This window comes from Thunnus albacares, chromosome 4, assembly GCF_914725855.1.
Source record: "Thunnus albacares chromosome 4, fThuAlb1.1, whole genome shotgun sequence".
Lineage (NCBI taxonomy): Eukaryota > Metazoa > Chordata > Actinopteri > Scombriformes > Scombridae > Thunnus > Thunnus albacares.
Window position 1 is genome coordinate 22,427,158 of NC_058109.1, and position 18,498 is coordinate 22,445,655.

An 18,498-nucleotide genomic window follows, 5' to 3' on the forward strand; every position below is an offset into this window, starting at 1 on the left:
TGTGTGAATCAGATGTGAGGACATGTTCACATCACCAGCAGCAACAGACTGGTTGTATGATCTTGGTGCTTAAAATGAGACCTACTCAGAAATGGTTTGAAGTGGTAATTACATCCATACAACATATAACTGTACTAATTACTGTACAAGCTCTGTATCTGTGTTTCTGTCTGTTATCTCTCTTTGTGTCCTGGTGGAAGAGTTTTCTTTCCTTCTCTCTCTTTCTCCTTCACTTTTTATTTTATTAGTTCAAATAGCCTGACAGTATGATTCAGTTTCCAGCAGTCAGGCACAACATAGAGGAGCTACTAATGTCACTACAACTGTACTATACAATATGTATCTATTACCTGTGTTATACTTGCTTATTTTATATTGTAAGAGCATAAAAACACACTTATACAGACCCCAAGTTATCTTTTGGTATGATCGCATAGCCTGTAAGCTAAGCTTTTAGGTGTAATGATGATATAATTAAGTCAGAATTTAGGGTTGGTCATTAGGGTTAGGGTTACAGATATCAGGATGTCAACTATAAAAAGATGAAAAGTCAGAAGTTCATGTTGCAAATAACAGCACACTGGTGAATGGCACATAACTACTGAATTTAACAGTTGGGACAAATCGAAACTGCATATGAACAGTTTGCTAGATAATCAATCTCTATCACCCTCAGTCACACAGTATGCTTACTATCGATTATTGCATACTTTCTTTCTTCTCTGACTTAGCCTTCTTTTAGGGACACAATTAGGAGACCAGTTAATTGGGGACAGCTTGTCCAATTGAGGACAAAAGCTGTGTCCCCAGCTGGGAAAAAGCTTATTTTTGTGGTCAGTGGTTAAGGTTAGATTTAGGGTTAGGCAAGTAGTGGTGATGGTTAGAGTTAGAGTAAGTCTCCAGGAAATTAATGTTAGTCTATGTAAATACCCCAAAAGTGACCTAAGTAAACAGTTATTTTTATGATAACTTTTGTATTTTATACAGCAATAAAAAGGCCAAGTTTAGCCCTTTGGGAGACTTCAATTTGTACTTTTTCAACTGTATCCTAAAAGCAGTAAGACTTACTTTCACTTGAGTGAAAAACTGTGGTTTAACTTCTACAAAGACAGGATTCACAGAGTGGCCAAAAGTTTTGCTTTTAAGGCTCAAAAACAGGATATGTCTCTTTTTAGTTCACTTTGAACCTCTTATATCGTGGGAAGGAATCAGTGAAAAGCATAAAGAAAATAAAAACTTGTTACTATTTTGAAGAGCATTACTGAATTACAGGGGAATTGTTCAAACCCAAACAACCATGAGCTCTAAGAAATCACCACAGGCATTTTTCACTATTTTCCGACACTTTACAGACAAAATTATTAACCGAGAAAATAATCGTCCGATTAATCCATAATGAAAATAATTGTTAGTTGCAGTCCTAATGTGATACAGTGTGGGTCTTCCATGGTGACTATAATAACTATTAATAACTGATACTGTAGAAAATTGTCTTTAAATTGAATTAGAAAGTGTTTATATATCAAAGAAGAATTGTTTTGGATAAAAATCAAGATATCTCATCACACTGACACTAAAAGTCCTATGAATACAGAACTGTCCATAAAGGCCTAATACATCCAAATAACTACCTTAGTATAAACAGTATGGTGAAATATCTGATGGTTGACAAATGTTGGTAATTTTACAGTATGTATTTTACTCTCAGTCCTCCACAAAGCTTCCTTTTTCAGTTCAAGTAGTCTTACTTCTACTTAAGTAACATCCAACTAAAATAAATAAGTAATTAGGATACTCATACTATTTCAGTCCCTAAGTGTTACACTACATTTTCACTATATTCTATTATAGATAGATAAATACTCTTATTGTTAACTGCAATGTGGTCACAGACGGGGTTTTAATGATACATTAAGTTAGAAGACATGCTATTAAATTTATGAGACCTTGTTTTCTAATTTAATGTGTTTGTGACTCACACACAGTGGAATTTGCAGGGTGGGACTTTTTGCTGGTGGCTATTAATGTCTTAGTCATGCAACCTTGAGTGGCACTCCTTCAGTCTCTCATGTAAATCTTTAGCCCTGCAGTAACAGAGTCTGTAAACACACTCTGCTAGCAAAGTGTTTGTTTTGTGGTTGCTATTTAAAGAAAAGTCACGGCAATGTCAAACGTAAGGACGAAAGGGTGGAAGTAACTGAGTACTTTTACTTCTGTTTCTGTAACTGGGTATTTCTTTCATTGTGCTTGTATTATTTGGAGTATAGTGTAAAATTATATTATAACATTTACGTTTTTTCTACTAAAATTATGTGCTTAACTATATTTAGAATCATCCTCAGAATACAATACTGTCGACTCCCTATAATCACCATAAACTGCACAATACTGTTGCAAAATGACTGATTGTTACTGTATAAGAAACATTTCAATGTTGTGCTTAGTTGAGATGCTGCTACGTTGATCTATTTGCACCATATTCTCACCTAATCTCAACCTAATTTACTCAAGTAAATTACAACTACTGTAAAATTATACTTACAGTAAATACAGTACTTAAGTAAATGAACATACTCAGTTAGATTCCACGACTGCTGATGCCTTTACCATTGCATTTCATTTTGTAGTTGGTCATTTTGGCTCTCAACTTCAAGTAATAGTAACTGATCGTAAGACAAAAATTCTGTGTAGACAGATGACAATATTTAAAGTGAAGTTCCTTCTTTGTGTTGAACAGCGATCGTTTTAAAACACAAATGGTTAATTTCTTGTCTGCTGAGCCGTGTTTGGTCACATGTCACGAGTGGTCAGTGCGGAAAAGGCAGAGCAATGGAGTAGCGTACACAATGTTGGTGTAGAAAACATTACTACCCTGCAAGATGACAGACAACAAATGGTATGAGCATGCGTGTGTGTGCGTGCTTGTGTGTGTGTCAGTGAAACGGGGTGTGCTCAGCTGTGTAGAAATGAGAGAGAAAACTAACATTCTCCATCACGTACCCTCCCATACCTTTCACTGGTTTTGGCTATTTAAAAGCTGCTGCCAGTGGCGTCTGTCAGCCTCATTATCACTTTGTCTTGGCTTGAGGGAATTACTATCCACCTTTCGACAGACTGCAGTCGGTGGAGCAACGCTGACTCTGTGCTAAAGAGGGATCAGAAGTCCTCATAGGAAACAACAATCAACAAGTCGGTGACTAGACCCATTTACTAGAGGACAACTTTCAGTGTGAGATGCTATATTTAAACATCCTGGTGCTGCTCCTCCTGCAGCCGGTTCTGTCAAGCCCAAGGCCGCTGACTACACCATCCAGATGTCCCACCTGTAAAGGAAAGCCTGCACAAAGTCAGCCAACTGTAGATTTAAATGCCTCCTCTCTGGCCGTTGGAGAACCATGTGGGGTCTACACTCAGAGCTGTGCCGTTGGTCTGCGTTGTGCCCCTCCAGAAGATGACCCAAAGCCCCTCCGCACCCTGCTGGAGGGCAGAGGCGTCTGCAGTAACACCACCGGCATCAACTCAACTGAAAAGAGCCACTCTGTAGGTAAGTCTATAGGTGAGGTTCACGGTGATTTTCAACACTAAAACTCACCATTTAATGATTTATTTGTCAGCATTACAACCTTACATTTCACATTTAATCAACAAATCGATGAATCTTCCTGAAACATGATTCTAAGTTTGTGATAGTCAAGAAAAGAAAAACAGAGAGACACACCTGTTTTTACACACTTGATTTTCTTTTATCATAGCTCAACCACTAAGTGGTGGACAAGCAGTTACATATAAATAACAGCTTTAGGGCGAGGTAGTGAAACATCACAATGAGTTAGGTGAAAAATGTTTTAATGGCTTGGTCAGCACAACGAAAATCAATATAAGCATTGATTTTTCTTTTGTTCAAGACAGGTTTTACGTTCCGGCTGTTAGTGCTTCTATTAGTGTGATCAGTTATTTAAGAGTGAAGTTTATTACAAAAAAAACCCTAAAGGAGGTTTTAAAGAGTCGGTTAAAAAGAAAAATTGCAACTGAGCTTGCAACAGAATGAAATTAAAGCTGTTTGATTTAACAGGTATTAACACAGAGTCATTAGTAATCAATGTTAAATGTTTTGTCTTTATCTGAATCCAGATCCAGCACCTACTGGGGATCCAGAGGAGGTAAAAATCACCTTCATATCAATCCCAATGCTTCAGAGAAACAGTACATAATAATCTGACATTTAGATTTTTCACTTATCTGTCGAAATCGTCCCTTCTTTCAGGCTCCATGTCGAAAACTGCTAACTACACTCATCAGAGGCCTTGATGCCCATTTAATTAAATCACATCATGATATCTACATGCCCAACTGTGACAAGCGAGGCTACTTCAATAAGAAGCAGGTGAGTTTTTATTCAGGATGAAAAATATTAAATGATGGTTTACTACTGGATGTATTTGCAGCTTCAGGCTTCATCGTGTGATTGTGTGTTGTGTTTGTGTGCAGTGTTGGTCGTCTCGAGGTAAGCAGCGTGGCAGGTGCTGGTGTGTGGATGAGAACGGCATGCCGGTGACTTCACAACCTAAACAGAGGGGCGGCCTAACTTGTTAAAATGCATGAAGCCTGGACTTAAGCAGAGGAGGCTGGAGCTTCACGACCAATATGAGATGAAGATGAAGGAACACCACACAGAGTCTGAAGGAACTCAACACATTTCATTCTCCATCAGCTGGAAGCAGCTTTACCAACGAGAAGCTGTTTCAATAGTCAGGTGTAACTTTGTCTCTTTGCGCCCTCTGCTGAACATATCACAACTGTATTGATCTGACGTCCTTCACCATCTACTCACTGAATTCATCAGATGCAGAAGTATATCATATTATATTTATACGAGCATAGAAAAATTATCCAACCAAGTGTCACATTGTAACAAGACACTCTGTCAATTTATTACATCGGCAGTAATCTGCAGTCTCTTGGCCAATTAACTCTAATCCCGTATTTTGTATGCATTCAATATATCATATTTATATTTTTTCAGTATTTTTTTAAACTTTTAAACCACTGTAATTGTATTATTACTGTAATTGCTGTATATAATCTCTGTATGTCACCCTATTTATGTCCCTTTAAGTATAATATTATTTATGTAAATATTGCTTTTTCTTTGAATAAGAAATGTACCAGTTCTTGCCCATAAGTGCAGACAGGCGTATCATTTTAAGAACCTACATTTCTAATACAGAATTACATGGGTGCATTATTATTATGATTTTCTTTTTTGCCACTAGAAATTTTGCCTCTTGAACAATAAGAGGGGTTGATTCAGACTGACACTGATGGACGACATTACACAGATATACACAAGAGACTTCATCGATTCTTTTTGGATTCTGTGCATGAAAAATGTTTGGTTACCTGTTTTGGAAATAAAATACATTTTCTCAGGAAGTAAATCTATCTGGTCCCTTAATCCAACATCATGAACTAAGGAGCAGAGTTAAGCATAGTAGTAACAATACATATAAACATGTGTTTCCTTTTTTAAGGTCTCATGATTTCTTTTCATAAAATATGAAAGGAGATCAACAGTTTTTTTAGATCAAGCTCAATAAGCTCAAGTATTACACCTGCTTCTGTATCCATTTTACATGAAAGGTTATAATGTCTGAACATTTTGGTGCCTCCTGTAGCATGCTGGATGGATCATTGTGGTTACAGTAAGCACCAAGATGTTTGTCATGAACCCTTACAGTACTCTGACCCATCACAGTATCGCCTCATAATTACAGTAGTCTCTATACCAAACTTCTGAACCATGAATCCATCACTCATTCATTCATAAATACCTCACCAGTCATTAATAAATGGGTGGTTAATCTTTAACAAAGCTTTCAGAGACCAGAGAGAATGTACTGTTTATGTTTTACGCTATTAATTTATGAAGAAAAAACAATCAACCTGTATTATGGTCCTATGTTACCTGAAACAGGAGAACATCACAGCCATCATGATTTCAATGAGTATTATTTAATGTGAAGAATATAATAACATTTGAATGCTGATTTTTGAATTTTTGAATAAGTATGGGTCAAATTGAACCCAGGGCACCCTCTGCAGTATGTACACGAATGTTTATCAGCTGCACAAACACAAAAAAGTTGAAATCTTTTTGAATATCATTTTAGGAAGAGTCATACAATCTCAGGCTAGAGGAATGGTGTTCAGGCTCTCAAAATGTAAATATGGGTCAAATTTGACCTGAGCTGTACAGTATGTAAGGGTTAAGGCATTGACTACACTGAGTTATAGTTACTGTATTCTGCAATACAATTCAATATATTAACCCAGTAATAACTAAACATTCAGTTTTTGTTGAGACTGCTACTTGTATTGGACTGCATTACATTGAAAGGTGTTTGTAATATTTTGTCCACCTCATTCATCAACAGTGGATCCTTACCTAAAATCTAAGGGGTCACGTGATGATCAAAGTTACGGAGGAAAGAAAAAAAGACTTCAAAATTGTATTTTTCTTTGTTTTCTGTCATTTGTTCTTTTTCTTTTCTTCTTGTGAAATATATTTTTTCACCTCTCCAAATGTCTAATAAAACTCCAAAATAAAGCAAACTTCATTATGATGCAATTTAACACAAACCAACAGCTTAAACAGTTATAGTAGTTTTGAATGAACCTCAGTGTCAACAACAAAAGTTATGTTTCACAGTTATAATTTATTACATGCATGTTGTAGATTGCATTTTAAGCTACTAGAAAAGTGTTGTTATTATAATACAAACTTTTGTTAAACGAATCATATTATCTAAAGTTAGGGGTGAGCTAACAGATTTACAGTATATGATGCTCTGCACCTGTTTGGCTTCATTGTTGTTGGACTGAATCGACGCAAAACGACCAGACGTCTCCAGACCAGGAGGAGCTGTTTCCCAGCAGCTGCTGCAGAGCCTGCACACGGCTGCTTTACATAGACAGGACGCCACAGATGACAACTAAAAGCCTGTTCAGAGCCGGAGACTGAGCATCTCTCTTCCAAAGACAAAACCCCACACACGCCTCTCTTACCTGCGAAAGTGAGATGTCTTCTCCCGTTGCCTCCTCCAGCCCTCTGACCGCTCTGGCGCCCAAGAGGAAGACGAAGAAGAAGCACTTTGTGCAGCAGAAAGTGGAGGTTTTCCGAGCCAGTGACCCCGTGTTGAGCGTATTGATGTGGGGAGTCAATCATTCGGTGGGTATGTGCGCTGCCTAATGTGTCTAATATGTGTTTATATCAGCACAAGTGTAAATATGTATGTTGACCAACTGTCTGTATATGGATCATGCGCAGATCAATGACCTGACCCAGGTGCCTGTACCTGTCATGCTGCTCCCAGACGACTTTAAAGCCAGCACCAAGATCAAAGTCAACAACCATCTCTTCAACAAGTACAGTGCTCCACTCAACTTTGCCTGATTGTTACCTTCATCCTGGTGTTTCCTGTGATTTGCACAGATTTTTGTTGCTCTTATGATTTATTTGTCTGCCTGCGCTTATCACAAATTGCAGACCCCCTCATGAGAACAACAGTGCTATTAACAGAACCACAGCTACAGCTATAATAACAATAAAGCAGTCAAAAAGAGGACAGAAATAATAATTGATCTCGTTTGGACTATAGTCTACAGTATGCAATTATGTAAAACAACAATAATGTATTCTAAAGTTAGAAATGCATCATAATTTCCACTAAGTGAGTAGTAGCCAGAGGCTTCGTCACACCAGTGTCACACAAACAAGAAAAGAGCCAAGTTGATGAATTCATCTGAAGGTGTTCAGGGGCTCACAGTTTTTAATTATTTATGAAAAACTGTGCTGTAAACTATGTCTGCTGTGAAGTTCACTTTCTATACGGCTGAAGTCTCCAAAACTGAGTGGCTTTCAATAATCCTTTAATCCATTCAGGAATCCAGGTCGCATAAAGACTTCTAAACAGAGGTTAGGAGGGAACAATAAAACATGTTTTTCTCAAGTAGAAGTGTTGTTACTTTGACGAGATTTTACTCAAATGGTTTTCATGTTGCTTGATGTGGAAACTGTTTAAGTGAATTAGCAGGATGTAGTAGTAGAAAGTAGATTAAACATAAGTGATACATATATATAAAAACGACAGACTTGATGCTTTTATGGAGTTCATGTTTCAGTAGCATTCTTAAATACACAGGAATAGATATAGTTCTGATTCAAACACATTTATTTCTGCAAAGATTTTCAACATTTTGAATGAGGATATCTGTACAGAAACATCAGCACAAAACTGTGGACGTTTAATCTTGTTAATCACATGATTTGAACATGTTACTATTGTGCAGTGAAATATTATATTTGTGCTGTATTTAAAGAAGAAGAGAGAAAGTGAAAACAATCATTTAGTGAGGGCTACCTCATGTTAAATTTAGGGTTATTATCTCTGACATTCTTTAATATTGTTTAATGAAGCTTTGTTAGATGCAGAGTATGTAAAGTCATGTGACAACACTGTAAATCAACCTGCATTAGTCTTGTTTCATTTATTAAAACTTCTTTGTTCCTCAGAGAGAATCTTCCTGGACAATTTAAATTCAAAGAGTACTGTCCACAGGTGTTCAGAAACCTGCGAGAGCGCTTTGGCATCGAGGATCAAGATTACCAGGTACAATCAACAGAAATAAAGGGGCCAAAAACAATAATTTTAGAGTGTGAGGCAGATTATAAGAAGTTTGGAAAACAGAGACATAGATTTGAACAAATGTAGACCATAAAAAGATTTTTCAGTGTTTCTTGTCTTTTATAAAAAAACAGACACTTTTTTGTATCTGTTGATCTTCTCCCTACTAAATTTGCATTTCTTTGTGATATTTGCATGCGGCAGGTGGCACACAGAGTCATCCTCCGCTCTGCTCAGCACACATTTGCTTACAATTATGTGAGGCATTCTGTACGTGCGCTTTAAAGCATGTGCTGATTAAAGCCAAATTACAAGAGATGCACAGTGGACATCAATGCAAAATACAGCTTTTTGTTCCAGCATGATCCATAACACTAGCAGTAGGCTGAGTCTACAAACAGGCCTTATCTTTTGTACATTTCCTGTTTATGGTAGAGATTTGCATTTCTTAAATTTTCAGTGCTTCTGTGAAAATGGTTTGCATTTCAAAAGGGAATACAGGGATGTAAAAGGCTTCATACAGTTGGACAGATGTATTGTGCAGCTGAAGTCACGTGTTACTGGTGCTCACCAACAGGTGTCTCTGGCCCGCAGTCCTCCGCTCAAAGACGAGGAGGGGCAATGCGTGAGGCTGCTGCTGACATCATACGACCGCACTTTGGTAGTCAAAGAAATCTCTAGTGAGGAGGTGGAGGAGATGCACAACATCCTCTCTGAGTATCACCAGGTAGGACTGACACAGGCTGGAAGTCAGAAACATTATTTTTTTAACCAGCATTTTAGTGAGTTTTTCTAGTTTGCGTTGAGGGAAATCTGAAGATTAATTATATTAGTCATATTTTCCACTCATTTTGTCCTGTAGCTTTTGTACACAGGACAAAGGGTGATAACCCTGGTTGCCATGGCAAAGGTTTTACCACAGCAAAGCTGACAGAGACAGATGAGTGTGTTTCAATGAGAGTTTTTCTCCCACATGTAATGATTCGTGACCAGGGCTCTACATTTAAATTTGAGTTGATAAAAATGCTTAATAGCAAGCATGTTATATTTTTTTCTGCCTCTAAAGAAAATTATAAAGAAAAGACTTTAAGGACAAAATGCTCTCTTTAAAGACATTTAACTAAATAGAGAAAACAATTTGTTGGCAAAATAAACACATCATTTTGGAATTTTGTATTTGTTTGGACCTTATGGCCAAGTAAAAATGTTTGAAGACAAACCCTACCTCATAGATAATAATAATATTCTTTGAATAAGAGCTGTTATTTCCCCAAAAAATCTTAACTTGAGATCCACTTATTAGCTTTTCAACTGCATCTCACTGTCTTCATCAGAGGAGGGAGTTTTCTTACTGTCACTGCTTCTTTCAAAGCTCTGGAAATAGATGGTGAGTGGACCTTGAGTTTTGGGGTATTTTTTTCAAACTACTATTACAATGGTTAAGAATGAACTTTCATTCTCAAATTCTGTTTTTGAAATGTTCTTGTCAGCCGTTCTAGCAGCGCGGCTTTAGGGATGGCAACGTCTGACCATTGTAGGGCTGCAACTAATGATTATTTCCATTAGTGATTAATCTCATTGATTATTTTCTCGATTAATCAGTTAGTCGTTTTGTCCATTAAATGTCAGAAAATGGTGAAAAATGTTCATCTCTGTTCCCCAAAGCCTAAGGTGACGTCCTCAAATGTCTTCGTTTGTCCCGACCAACAGTCCACAACCCAAAGATTCTTTATTTAGTTTACTATCATAGAGGACAGTAAACACATTTGAGAAGCTGGAATTAGAGAATTTGGAAATGTTCTTCTTAAAAAGTCACTCAAAATGACTAAATGATTATCAAAAAAGTTGATGATTAATGTAATAGTTGGCAACTAATGATTAATTGATCAACCAGTGCAGCTCTAGGCGGTTGGTCTACCACTTTGGTCCAAATGGAAATATCTCAACAACTACCAGATGGATTTCCATGACATTTAATTTAATTCATTTTTCTTTATGGCAAAATACTTATGACATTCAGCCCTAGCTGTACTTTGTATTTAGAACTCACTAGCGAACATTACACGCTAAACTAGAATAGTTAAGATGGTAAACATTATACCTGCTAAAACACCAGCATGTTGTCAGTGTAAGCATGATAGCATTTAGCTCAAAGCACCACTGTGCCTAAATACAGTCTCACACAGTTGCAAGTGTGACTCTTGTTTAACTAGAACAAGCAGTCCACTCACTCCTGTTGTGTCATTATTTCACCAAAGCAGCAAACTTGAGTGAGACAGGCCGACTTGAGCAGAGACATACAACCTGTCAAGTTATGATCACAGGCCAGTGGAGGATCCTCAGGAGGAGTGTTCACAGAGACAGAAGCATTTTCATTTATGCACATGCTGCTGGGTACAGTAGATGCTTTCATTGTTCCTCATCATTCATTGTCCATTTACTGCTGTTCTCTTCCAGCATATTGTCACCTGCCATGGCAGTACGCTGCTCCCTCAGTTCCTGGCGATGTACAGAGTCACTGTGGAGAGTGAGGACACCTACCTGTTAGTGATGAGGAACATGTTCAGCCACAGACTGCATGTACACAGGAAGTACGACCTCAAGGTAAATTCTGCCGGAGTCATGTAGCTAGATGAGGTTCCAGAGAGTGTAATCAGTACAGATAACATACTGTTAATGCTGCACACACAGTCAGATGTGTAATGTGTTGAAACATCCTTTGTGTTTGTAGTTTTATCTCAGCTCATTTTGCGTCCCGCTTTACTGATTTTATCACAGATGTAAAAACTATGAGAACTCTTTTATGTCACAAACTTTTATAGCATTCAGTGCTTTCTCGCCAATTTAATTTCTTAAGCCTTGTTAAATAGCTAATTGTTCACAGAAATTTACAAAAGGAAGGTAGCCATGTGAGAACATTTAATGTCAATTTAATCCGCCTAATTTAAAAGATGATACATCCACTTAAACATTCTACTGGTTGGGACTTTAATGCTCATGAATTAATAAAGCTTACATAACCCAGGATAACAGTTAATTGCTATATCAAGTGCGAATAATATCAGCGAAATACTGTGGGGTGTTTTCTTTCCTCAGGGTTCCCTGGTGTCTCGTGAAGCAAGTTTTAAAGAGAAGGTGAGATCAGATTAAGGGATATGTCAGTTTTATGATGAATTTATTGCTTTACCCATGACATTTATGCATGTGTTTGTAACTCAACATTATTTAACGCTTGCAGCATTACTAAATGAGATCCTGATATTTTATTCAATGAATACAGCCTGAAGTGAGGGTGTTTTTAAACCTCAGTCTTTTAACATTTTTAAAAATACCAAATGAAAATATGCACTATTTTTTGGAGGGAAGGGTAGTTTTTCAAATGCATTAATTATTGGCAACTTATTGATGAGATGAGGTTAGATTTGTTATCAGTAAGAAACATAAAAGTTGTGTTTTAGAGTCTCTGAAATAGTCAATTAATAAGAAACTTGAAAGAGTAAGAACCATTTGATGTAATTTGTTTCAGACTCAAAGATGATTAATTAGATCCTGCAAGGGCTGCTGAATATCTTTTGATCTGCTTACCTTTAATTATATATGTGGAGGATGTAAAAAAGGTTTGGCACAGGTGCTGTATATAGTCTTACTTGTAAAAGGAAAAAAAAGGTTTATGTAACCTGAAAGATAGGTTTAATATTTTTTATACTGTACTGGTAAAAATGTTTTAGGTTTACATTTTTTAAAGGGGGACTCCAGTTATGCAGTACTGCAAGTACAAAGTTTTGGGACTTGCAAGAGACAGGTTAACAAAAGAAATTTGAGGCAGCAGAGGCTGAAATATCTTAACATGTTTCCTAGTGTTGGTCAAGCTCCAAACATGCTGAATCCTACATTTTCCCACAATGCAGTCTGGAATAGCCAGTTGTATCTCCACAGCACTTTGCCAACGCTGGAGGAGGTCTGGCTGCACCCGCTATCGATTCTGCTATAGGGGAAAAAACGCTTTGTATTTCTTTAAACCAATCACAACTGTCTTGGGCAGTTCTAAGCCCAGGATGCAGCAACTGTGTCCTTGCAAAATAGTGTCAGGCTGGAACTTGTTTGAGCCCTGGCATTAAAATGGCCAAATTCCTGTAAAAGATGTATGTGGTCTATGTGATACAACTTTTTCTGATAAAAAAACAAGCATAACTGTTGTTGTTGTTGTTTCATGTAGCAACAGGGATTTTGAAAACGGTAACACGCAGATAGCGAAGGGGAAGAGAATGCCGACTGAAATAGTCGGCCAATGGCAGGCTTCTACCTACAGTCTACGTCCAGTGAGTCAGACTACGTTAAACCTAACCTGAAATAACCCTTGATGACATCACAAGAGTTATTCTCTCAGACTTGACAAAGCTCCCTCCAAAACTATAGAAGACATTGTACAGCTGTTTTCACGGGCTGATTAGTTTTCGACCAGACGAGTAAACAAGCCTTTATGTTTAAAATTGGTGGAATGCCCGTTTAACATCGAGCTGAAATTTGAATGCTTTTGATTCACATTCATGAATATACTTACAACTGTAAGAATGTTGTGAAAAGTAAAATTGAGTCTATAACTCTCTGTTTTATGCTTAACAAGGACAACATATCGTCTGTAACAAGCTTGAACTGGTTGCAGCTGTGTCACAGTCTGTCTGGAGGCGTGAAAGCAGGCTGTTTTCTCCAATCTGACATGTTGTAGCTCTAACTGCAAATATGGGAAATATACTTTTTGAAATGAGTGACAAGTCTTTTTTGTTTGTGCAGTGAGACAAATGTGATTTAAAGATTAGATTTGCATTCAGTCAGTTAGCAATAGACTGTTTAGATAACATCAGAACCCCTCTGGTTGAACTAGAGCGACTGTGACCTAGATATAAAGACCGAAAAATAGCTGGTTGAATAGATGGAGTTAAAATAACTGCAGAGCTGTGGAAACCTTTGATCTTTCCAACTGTGTTGATTTGAAAAACAATATTTGGGGCAACATTATTTGACTTTTATGTTGCAGAAAATTATTATATTTTAATGAGAAAAATGCTAATGAATATTGTGTTTTCTCTGCATTTTTAGGCTAAACGTAATGTAGTTTATTTTCAATCTGTATTTCTAGGTAAAAGAACTGCCCACTTATAAGGACGTCGACTTCAGGAATAACATGCAAAAGGTTTATGTGAGCGACGAGGAGAAAGAGAAAATCATGGACAAGCTTAACAGAGATATTGAGGTAAGAAATGAAGAAATGCATTACATTATTTTCTCTCATATGATTTAAGCATGTGTGTCGTCTTTGTGCAGTTTTTGGTTCGTATGAGGATCATGGACTACAGCCTGCTGCTGGGTATCCATGATGTCGAGCGGGCTGAGAGGGAAGAGGAGGAGGAGATGATGGAGTCGTCCTATGAGGAGGAAGAGGAGGATGAAAACGGCCTTGCTCCTGCTCCAGGCTCCACCTCACCTGAGGGTATCGCTGGCTACATGAACTCCTTCAAACCCATGGGTCCTGGGGAGTTCGACCCTTATGTGGATGTGTACGCTATTCAAAGTACTGTAGGTGAGTCCTGACAGCCGAGAATTTATGTAAGATATAGGAGCTGTAATGCACCTAAACCCCATCACACGCTGGAGATCATACCTGCAGATCAATATCACTCACCAAATGCTGTGAACGCTGCCACTCGCATGTAGGTGCACCCCAGAGGGAGGTGTATTTCATGGGTCTGATTGACGTGCTGACGCAGTACGACACCAAGAAGAAAGCTGCTCACGCTGCCAAGGCTGTCAAACATGGGGTGAGAGATCAAGGTCCTTTAAAGAGATTGTTTAGCAAAATCAGCATGGCTCTCTCTGGCCTGTAAAGTGTAAAGGGTTGCTTTCATTTTCCATTCAGTTATTATTTTTAATCAATGCTGCCTGTGTGTGTGTGTGTGTGTGTGTGTGTGTGTGTGTTTTGCAGGCAGGAGCAGAAATCTCAACAGTTCATCCAGAGCAGTACGCTAAACGTTTCCGAGAGTTCATCACTAAGATCTTTGCCTAGTTCAAGGATTCAGTCCAGGCTACTACCGTAATCATTTAATACAAGAGGAGTTTCACTATGCAATGCTTGCAAGCCATGCCAAATCAACATCAAGATGCACTGAAAATTTAATTTGCATTAATTTCTAAATGATTCATGTGGTTTTTGAGTATTTACCCTCCATATTATCCCAGACTGCAACATGATGCATTTATATCTGAGTGAAGAACTGGAATTTGCACACAGGAGGAAAAGTGCTCTTGGCAATTTGTGGTTATGAATGGGTGTCTTTTGTTTTTTAAAGTGATAGCCACGAATACAGTTTTTTTTTTTTTAAAGAAATCATGTAATGTGATGAAAGTAAATGCCTCAGATATTAATGTATTCTTTTTTAGTGGCCAGTGGGGGTGGATATGGTGAGGAAAAAAAGGTTTTCTCAACACATTGATCATTGCTCTCAATCAAAGTCTCAGTCATTGCTGCTAGAAATGTTGGTTGACAACACTTACCATAATAATTTGGCAAAATTGGGCAAATCTGCAGGTTCTCAATTAGGGATAATAAAATTCTATTTTTCAGCTCCAATATGTGACTTTAACCTGATAAGATGCGTAATTTTACATTAATATGTTGTGCAGATTTAAAATAAACGGCACAGACATAACTGTGTGAAGAAGTACCAGCTGGTAAATACTGGCTCCATTTCTGAGCACATATTTTAAAATGAAGATTAATAGAATTCTATTTAAAAACTACCATGTAATTATAACACAAATAGTTGAAGCCATTAGAAACATTCTTTATTGATGAATGTATTATGAATAATGATATTGATTATGTGCTATTAAAAGTATTTTCACAAAAACAAAAATATCAGATTTCATCAGAGATTGAACACTAACCCATACACTGAGTGTGCTGTTATCATGGCTAATGAAAGTTTCACCATTTAGTTTTCCTTCACAGTAAAGACTGTACTGTAATTTTACCTCCATTTGTACATCACTAAATTAGGCTGCTGCAGATTTTAAGGGTAACTTAACACCCCCTGAAACTTTTGCTGACCTCTAGTGGTTTAACTTCTCATCTTTCTGCAGTGATGGACAGGTATACTCCAGGACCTTGTGACATCACTGCTGCAGGGTGTTTTCAGAGGTGAAAGAGACTTGAAACTTTCAACAGAGCAGACAGTAAAATACTGCTTTTCAGCCTATTGTTAACTTATTCTTTAAGTACAAATAATCTCATTGTGTTTGTGTCTTAAAAGCTGAAAAACTGAAAAGCTTTAAATGAAGGTCAACACTCTCTCAGCTCAGCATTCAGTATTTATCGCTCCATATTTTGCTTGCAGTGCAATGCTGTGTCAGCTACGTTACACACAAGCTTGCATCATCTGAGAGGCACTATAGCACACCAAATACTAAATTATAAATTAATCAAAGAGTTTTTAAGTCAAATGTTGCAGCTTGGATCCAGTCTCATATAACATCATTTTTATTTCACTTTCATCACATTTCAGCTGGTTGTAAGTCGATATGAGTAGAAATGAAAGGGATGTGTAGTATCCGGGCTCACACAGTACATACAGTATAGGTTCCTTTAACTTGTATTCTCAGTGGCAAAACATTCATTTTTGGTCTTATTTAGTTCTCTCCCTTGTCCCAGGCCTCCTGGCACACATTCCTAAAACTCCTGATGAGACTGTCATGAGGATGTCGTCACTTTGGACTAATTTGTAGGTTTAGCTGAGTGGACAAACAGGCCGAGAAGGGACAGAAACAGCCCAAGCAGCGTGTGAGATTAACTGTTGAAGCAGTTTATTAATTTATATGACACTACATAAATACTATCAGGCATAGGAAGCAAATGGAGATATGGCTCTGTTTGGTTTTATGACAAGTCTATGCAGCTTACTGTAGCTGAGAGGGCATTTTGTTCCATTTGGGGAAGAAAATTATCTGTTACTTACCATTTTAGATTATTTTCTCACAGTATGTTGAAGAGAAACTGGGAGTTAAACATTTTGTTGAAATTCATGTACTGAGTCTTGGTTAAGAGTTTTATAGTGGTAACATTTGAAAATGATTGATAAAATAGTGCTACAACTAAACTTGAAAAAACCTATCAAGGTTAAAGTGTTGTAAAACATTTTACTTCTGTTACATCTAAAAGATACAATTTGAAAACTCAACAGCAACATCTTCATGTACAATGATTCAGTAACTTAATATAATCCTCCAGTCCTCTGGAGTTTTCAAGGTAACTGTTCATAATGAGGTCTATCTCCTGTTAGGGGGAACCTTGTTGCTGCTTTTCTCTTTTTTCTGTAAATGCCAGTGAGTTCTGTTTGGACCAATAGCGTTAAGAAAAAGAAGCTTTATATGTTTTTGGAAGACTAACCTCATATAGTATTTGTTCTCAGACACTGGCATCTCAAAAGTCTCAGTTGTTCCCTTTATGGTATAAATTATCAGGCTGCCTTATAGTTATTGTGTTTGCTATGTTACAGTACTTTTATTTTTATATGTGTTCCCAAAAGTATTCAAACAACTGTAAATCAATAGAACAGAAATGAGATTGCTCGGTGCGTGGTGGTATTACACTATAAAACTGAGTCCAGGACTTCGACCTAGAAAGAAGTAGGTCAAAGCCATCAGGGGCCTTTAACAAGGGCTGGTTTGATCTAAAAGATCTCATGTTCAAATGCTAGATGAGTGTTAAGTGATGGCCGTTGGTTGCTGGAGGACTCCACCTGTCCAGAAAACTGCTCTCTACTTGGTTTGAAATATGAACTGCTCTGCACACCATCATGTGTGATGCAACTGTACTTCGCAATGTTCCCATCTACTGGCCTCCGTCAGCCTCCCAGGAGTAGTATCCATCTTACTGGGTCTAGATCAGCCAAAAAATAAGACACATCTGAACAGACTTCTTGTGCATAATAAACATTAAAGGATACAGCTGGTGATTTTCTACATTTTTCTTATTCTCAACAAATCTCGTGCAGAGACAAAACAATTAACTCATCCTACTTAAGAGTATTGTCTGTGTATCCAAAGTGTGATATATCATATTTGTCTGTGCCATAAACCTCTGTTGTTGTCCAAAAAATATGAAAAACACAGCATGAAGCCACACCGCTGTAGTGGGTGACATGTTCCTTCACCCCGGAGGCAATGGCTAATGTATTTTGTTTAGAAACACCTCCAAAGACTAATAACAGCGATCACATGTTCAGTCTCAGGAGTGTAGTTCCTTGTATGACAGACACCTTTGTGCATGTGTTAGCTTGTCGTGCTACATATCACAACCTCTTGACTTTGTACTGAATTTCATTGAGAACTTTACAATGTAGCACAAAGTCAAGAGGTTGAGATATGCAGCACAAGCTAGCACATGCACAGTGGTGTCTGCGATACAAAGAACTACTCTCCTGAGAATGAAAATGTTATCACTTTTACTAGTCTTTGGAGACATTTCTAAACAAACTACAGTAACCATTGCCTTGTGGTGAAGGAACATGTGACCCAATGCAGTGGTGTGGCTCACTGGAGTGTTTTTAATAGTTTTTGAATAACAATGGCGGTCTACGGCACAGAGGAATACAATATATCAGACTTTGGATACACACACAATACTTGTAGGATGAGTTCATTGTTGGTTTAACTCTACACAATAGATTTGTTGACAATAAGAAAAATATAGAAAATTGGTAGCCTTATCCATCAACTCAGCTTTTTGAAAAATGGTCTGCTATGAGCAGAAAACACACAC

General features: G+C 37.5%; 2 protein-coding genes across 5 annotated transcripts; both read left to right on the forward strand.

Moving 5' to 3' along the window:
- The first annotated feature begins 19 nt into the window (after positions 1–19).
- On the forward strand, positions 20–4,872 carry LOC122980875 (insulin-like growth factor-binding protein 5). Of its 3 annotated transcripts, none has more exons than XM_044349291.1 (5): positions 20–104; positions 3,114–3,544; positions 4,132–4,160; positions 4,265–4,384; positions 4,489–4,872. In XM_044349291.1, exons 2-5 carry the CDS (start codon positions 3,235–3,237, stop codon positions 4,591–4,593), a joined length of 564 nt encoding a protein of 187 aa, XP_044205226.1. In that variant the 5' UTR covers positions 20–104; positions 3,114–3,234; the 3' UTR covers positions 4,594–4,872. The 3 variants fall into 3 exon arrangements, with proteins under 3 accessions (XP_044205226.1, XP_044205225.1, XP_044205224.1); XM_044349290.1 differs by lacking the exon at positions 20–104 and adding an exon at positions 2,782–2,896; XM_044349289.1 differs by lacking the exon at positions 20–104 and having other exon boundaries at positions 2,782–3,544.
- Positions 4,873–6,664: 1,792 nt separating this feature from the next.
- LOC122980972 (phosphatidylinositol 5-phosphate 4-kinase type-2 gamma-like) lies at positions 6,665–15,403 on the forward strand. 2 transcript variants are annotated; one of them, XM_044349439.1, is made up of 10 exons: positions 6,665–7,228; positions 7,328–7,425; positions 8,573–8,669; positions 9,262–9,411; positions 11,142–11,288; positions 11,781–11,819; positions 13,822–13,935; positions 14,007–14,262; positions 14,397–14,500; positions 14,665–15,403. In XM_044349439.1, exons 1-10 carry the CDS (start codon positions 7,079–7,081, stop codon positions 14,743–14,745), a joined length of 1,236 nt encoding a protein of 411 aa, XP_044205374.1. In that variant the 5' UTR covers positions 6,665–7,078; the 3' UTR covers positions 14,746–15,403. The 2 variants fall into 2 exon arrangements, with proteins under 2 accessions (XP_044205374.1, XP_044205376.1); XM_044349441.1 differs by having other exon boundaries at positions 7,146–7,232.
- Positions 15,404–18,498: the final 3,095 nt, after the last annotated feature.

What these genes read in the sequence shown, in the direction of transcription:
- LOC122980875 (XM_044349291.1), top strand. Translation starts at nt 3,235, where the DNA reads ATGCTATATTTAAACATCCTGGTGCTGCTCCTCCTGCAGCCGGTTCTG. An exon ending in TGAAAAGAGCCACTCTGTAG is followed by an intron (nt 3,545 to 4,131) that starts GTAAGTCTATAG and finishes ATCTGAATCCAG; the next exon opens with ATCCAGCACCTACTGGGGAT. An exon ending in GCTACTTCAATAAGAAGCAG is followed by an intron (nt 4,385 to 4,488) that starts GTGAGTTTTTAT and finishes GTTTGTGTGCAG; the next exon opens with TGTTGGTCGTCTCGAGGTAA.
- LOC122980972 (XM_044349439.1), top strand. Translation starts at nt 7,079, where the DNA reads ATGTCTTCTCCCGTTGCCTCCTCCAGCCCTCTGACCGCTCTGGCGCCC. An exon ending in TCGAGGATCAAGATTACCAG is followed by an intron (nt 8,670 to 9,261) that starts GTACAATCAACA and finishes GCTCACCAACAG; the next exon opens with GTGTCTCTGGCCCGCAGTCC. An exon ending in ACAGGAAGTACGACCTCAAG is followed by an intron (nt 11,289 to 11,780) that starts GTAAATTCTGCC and finishes TTCTTTCCTCAG; the next exon opens with GGTTCCCTGGTGTCTCGTGA.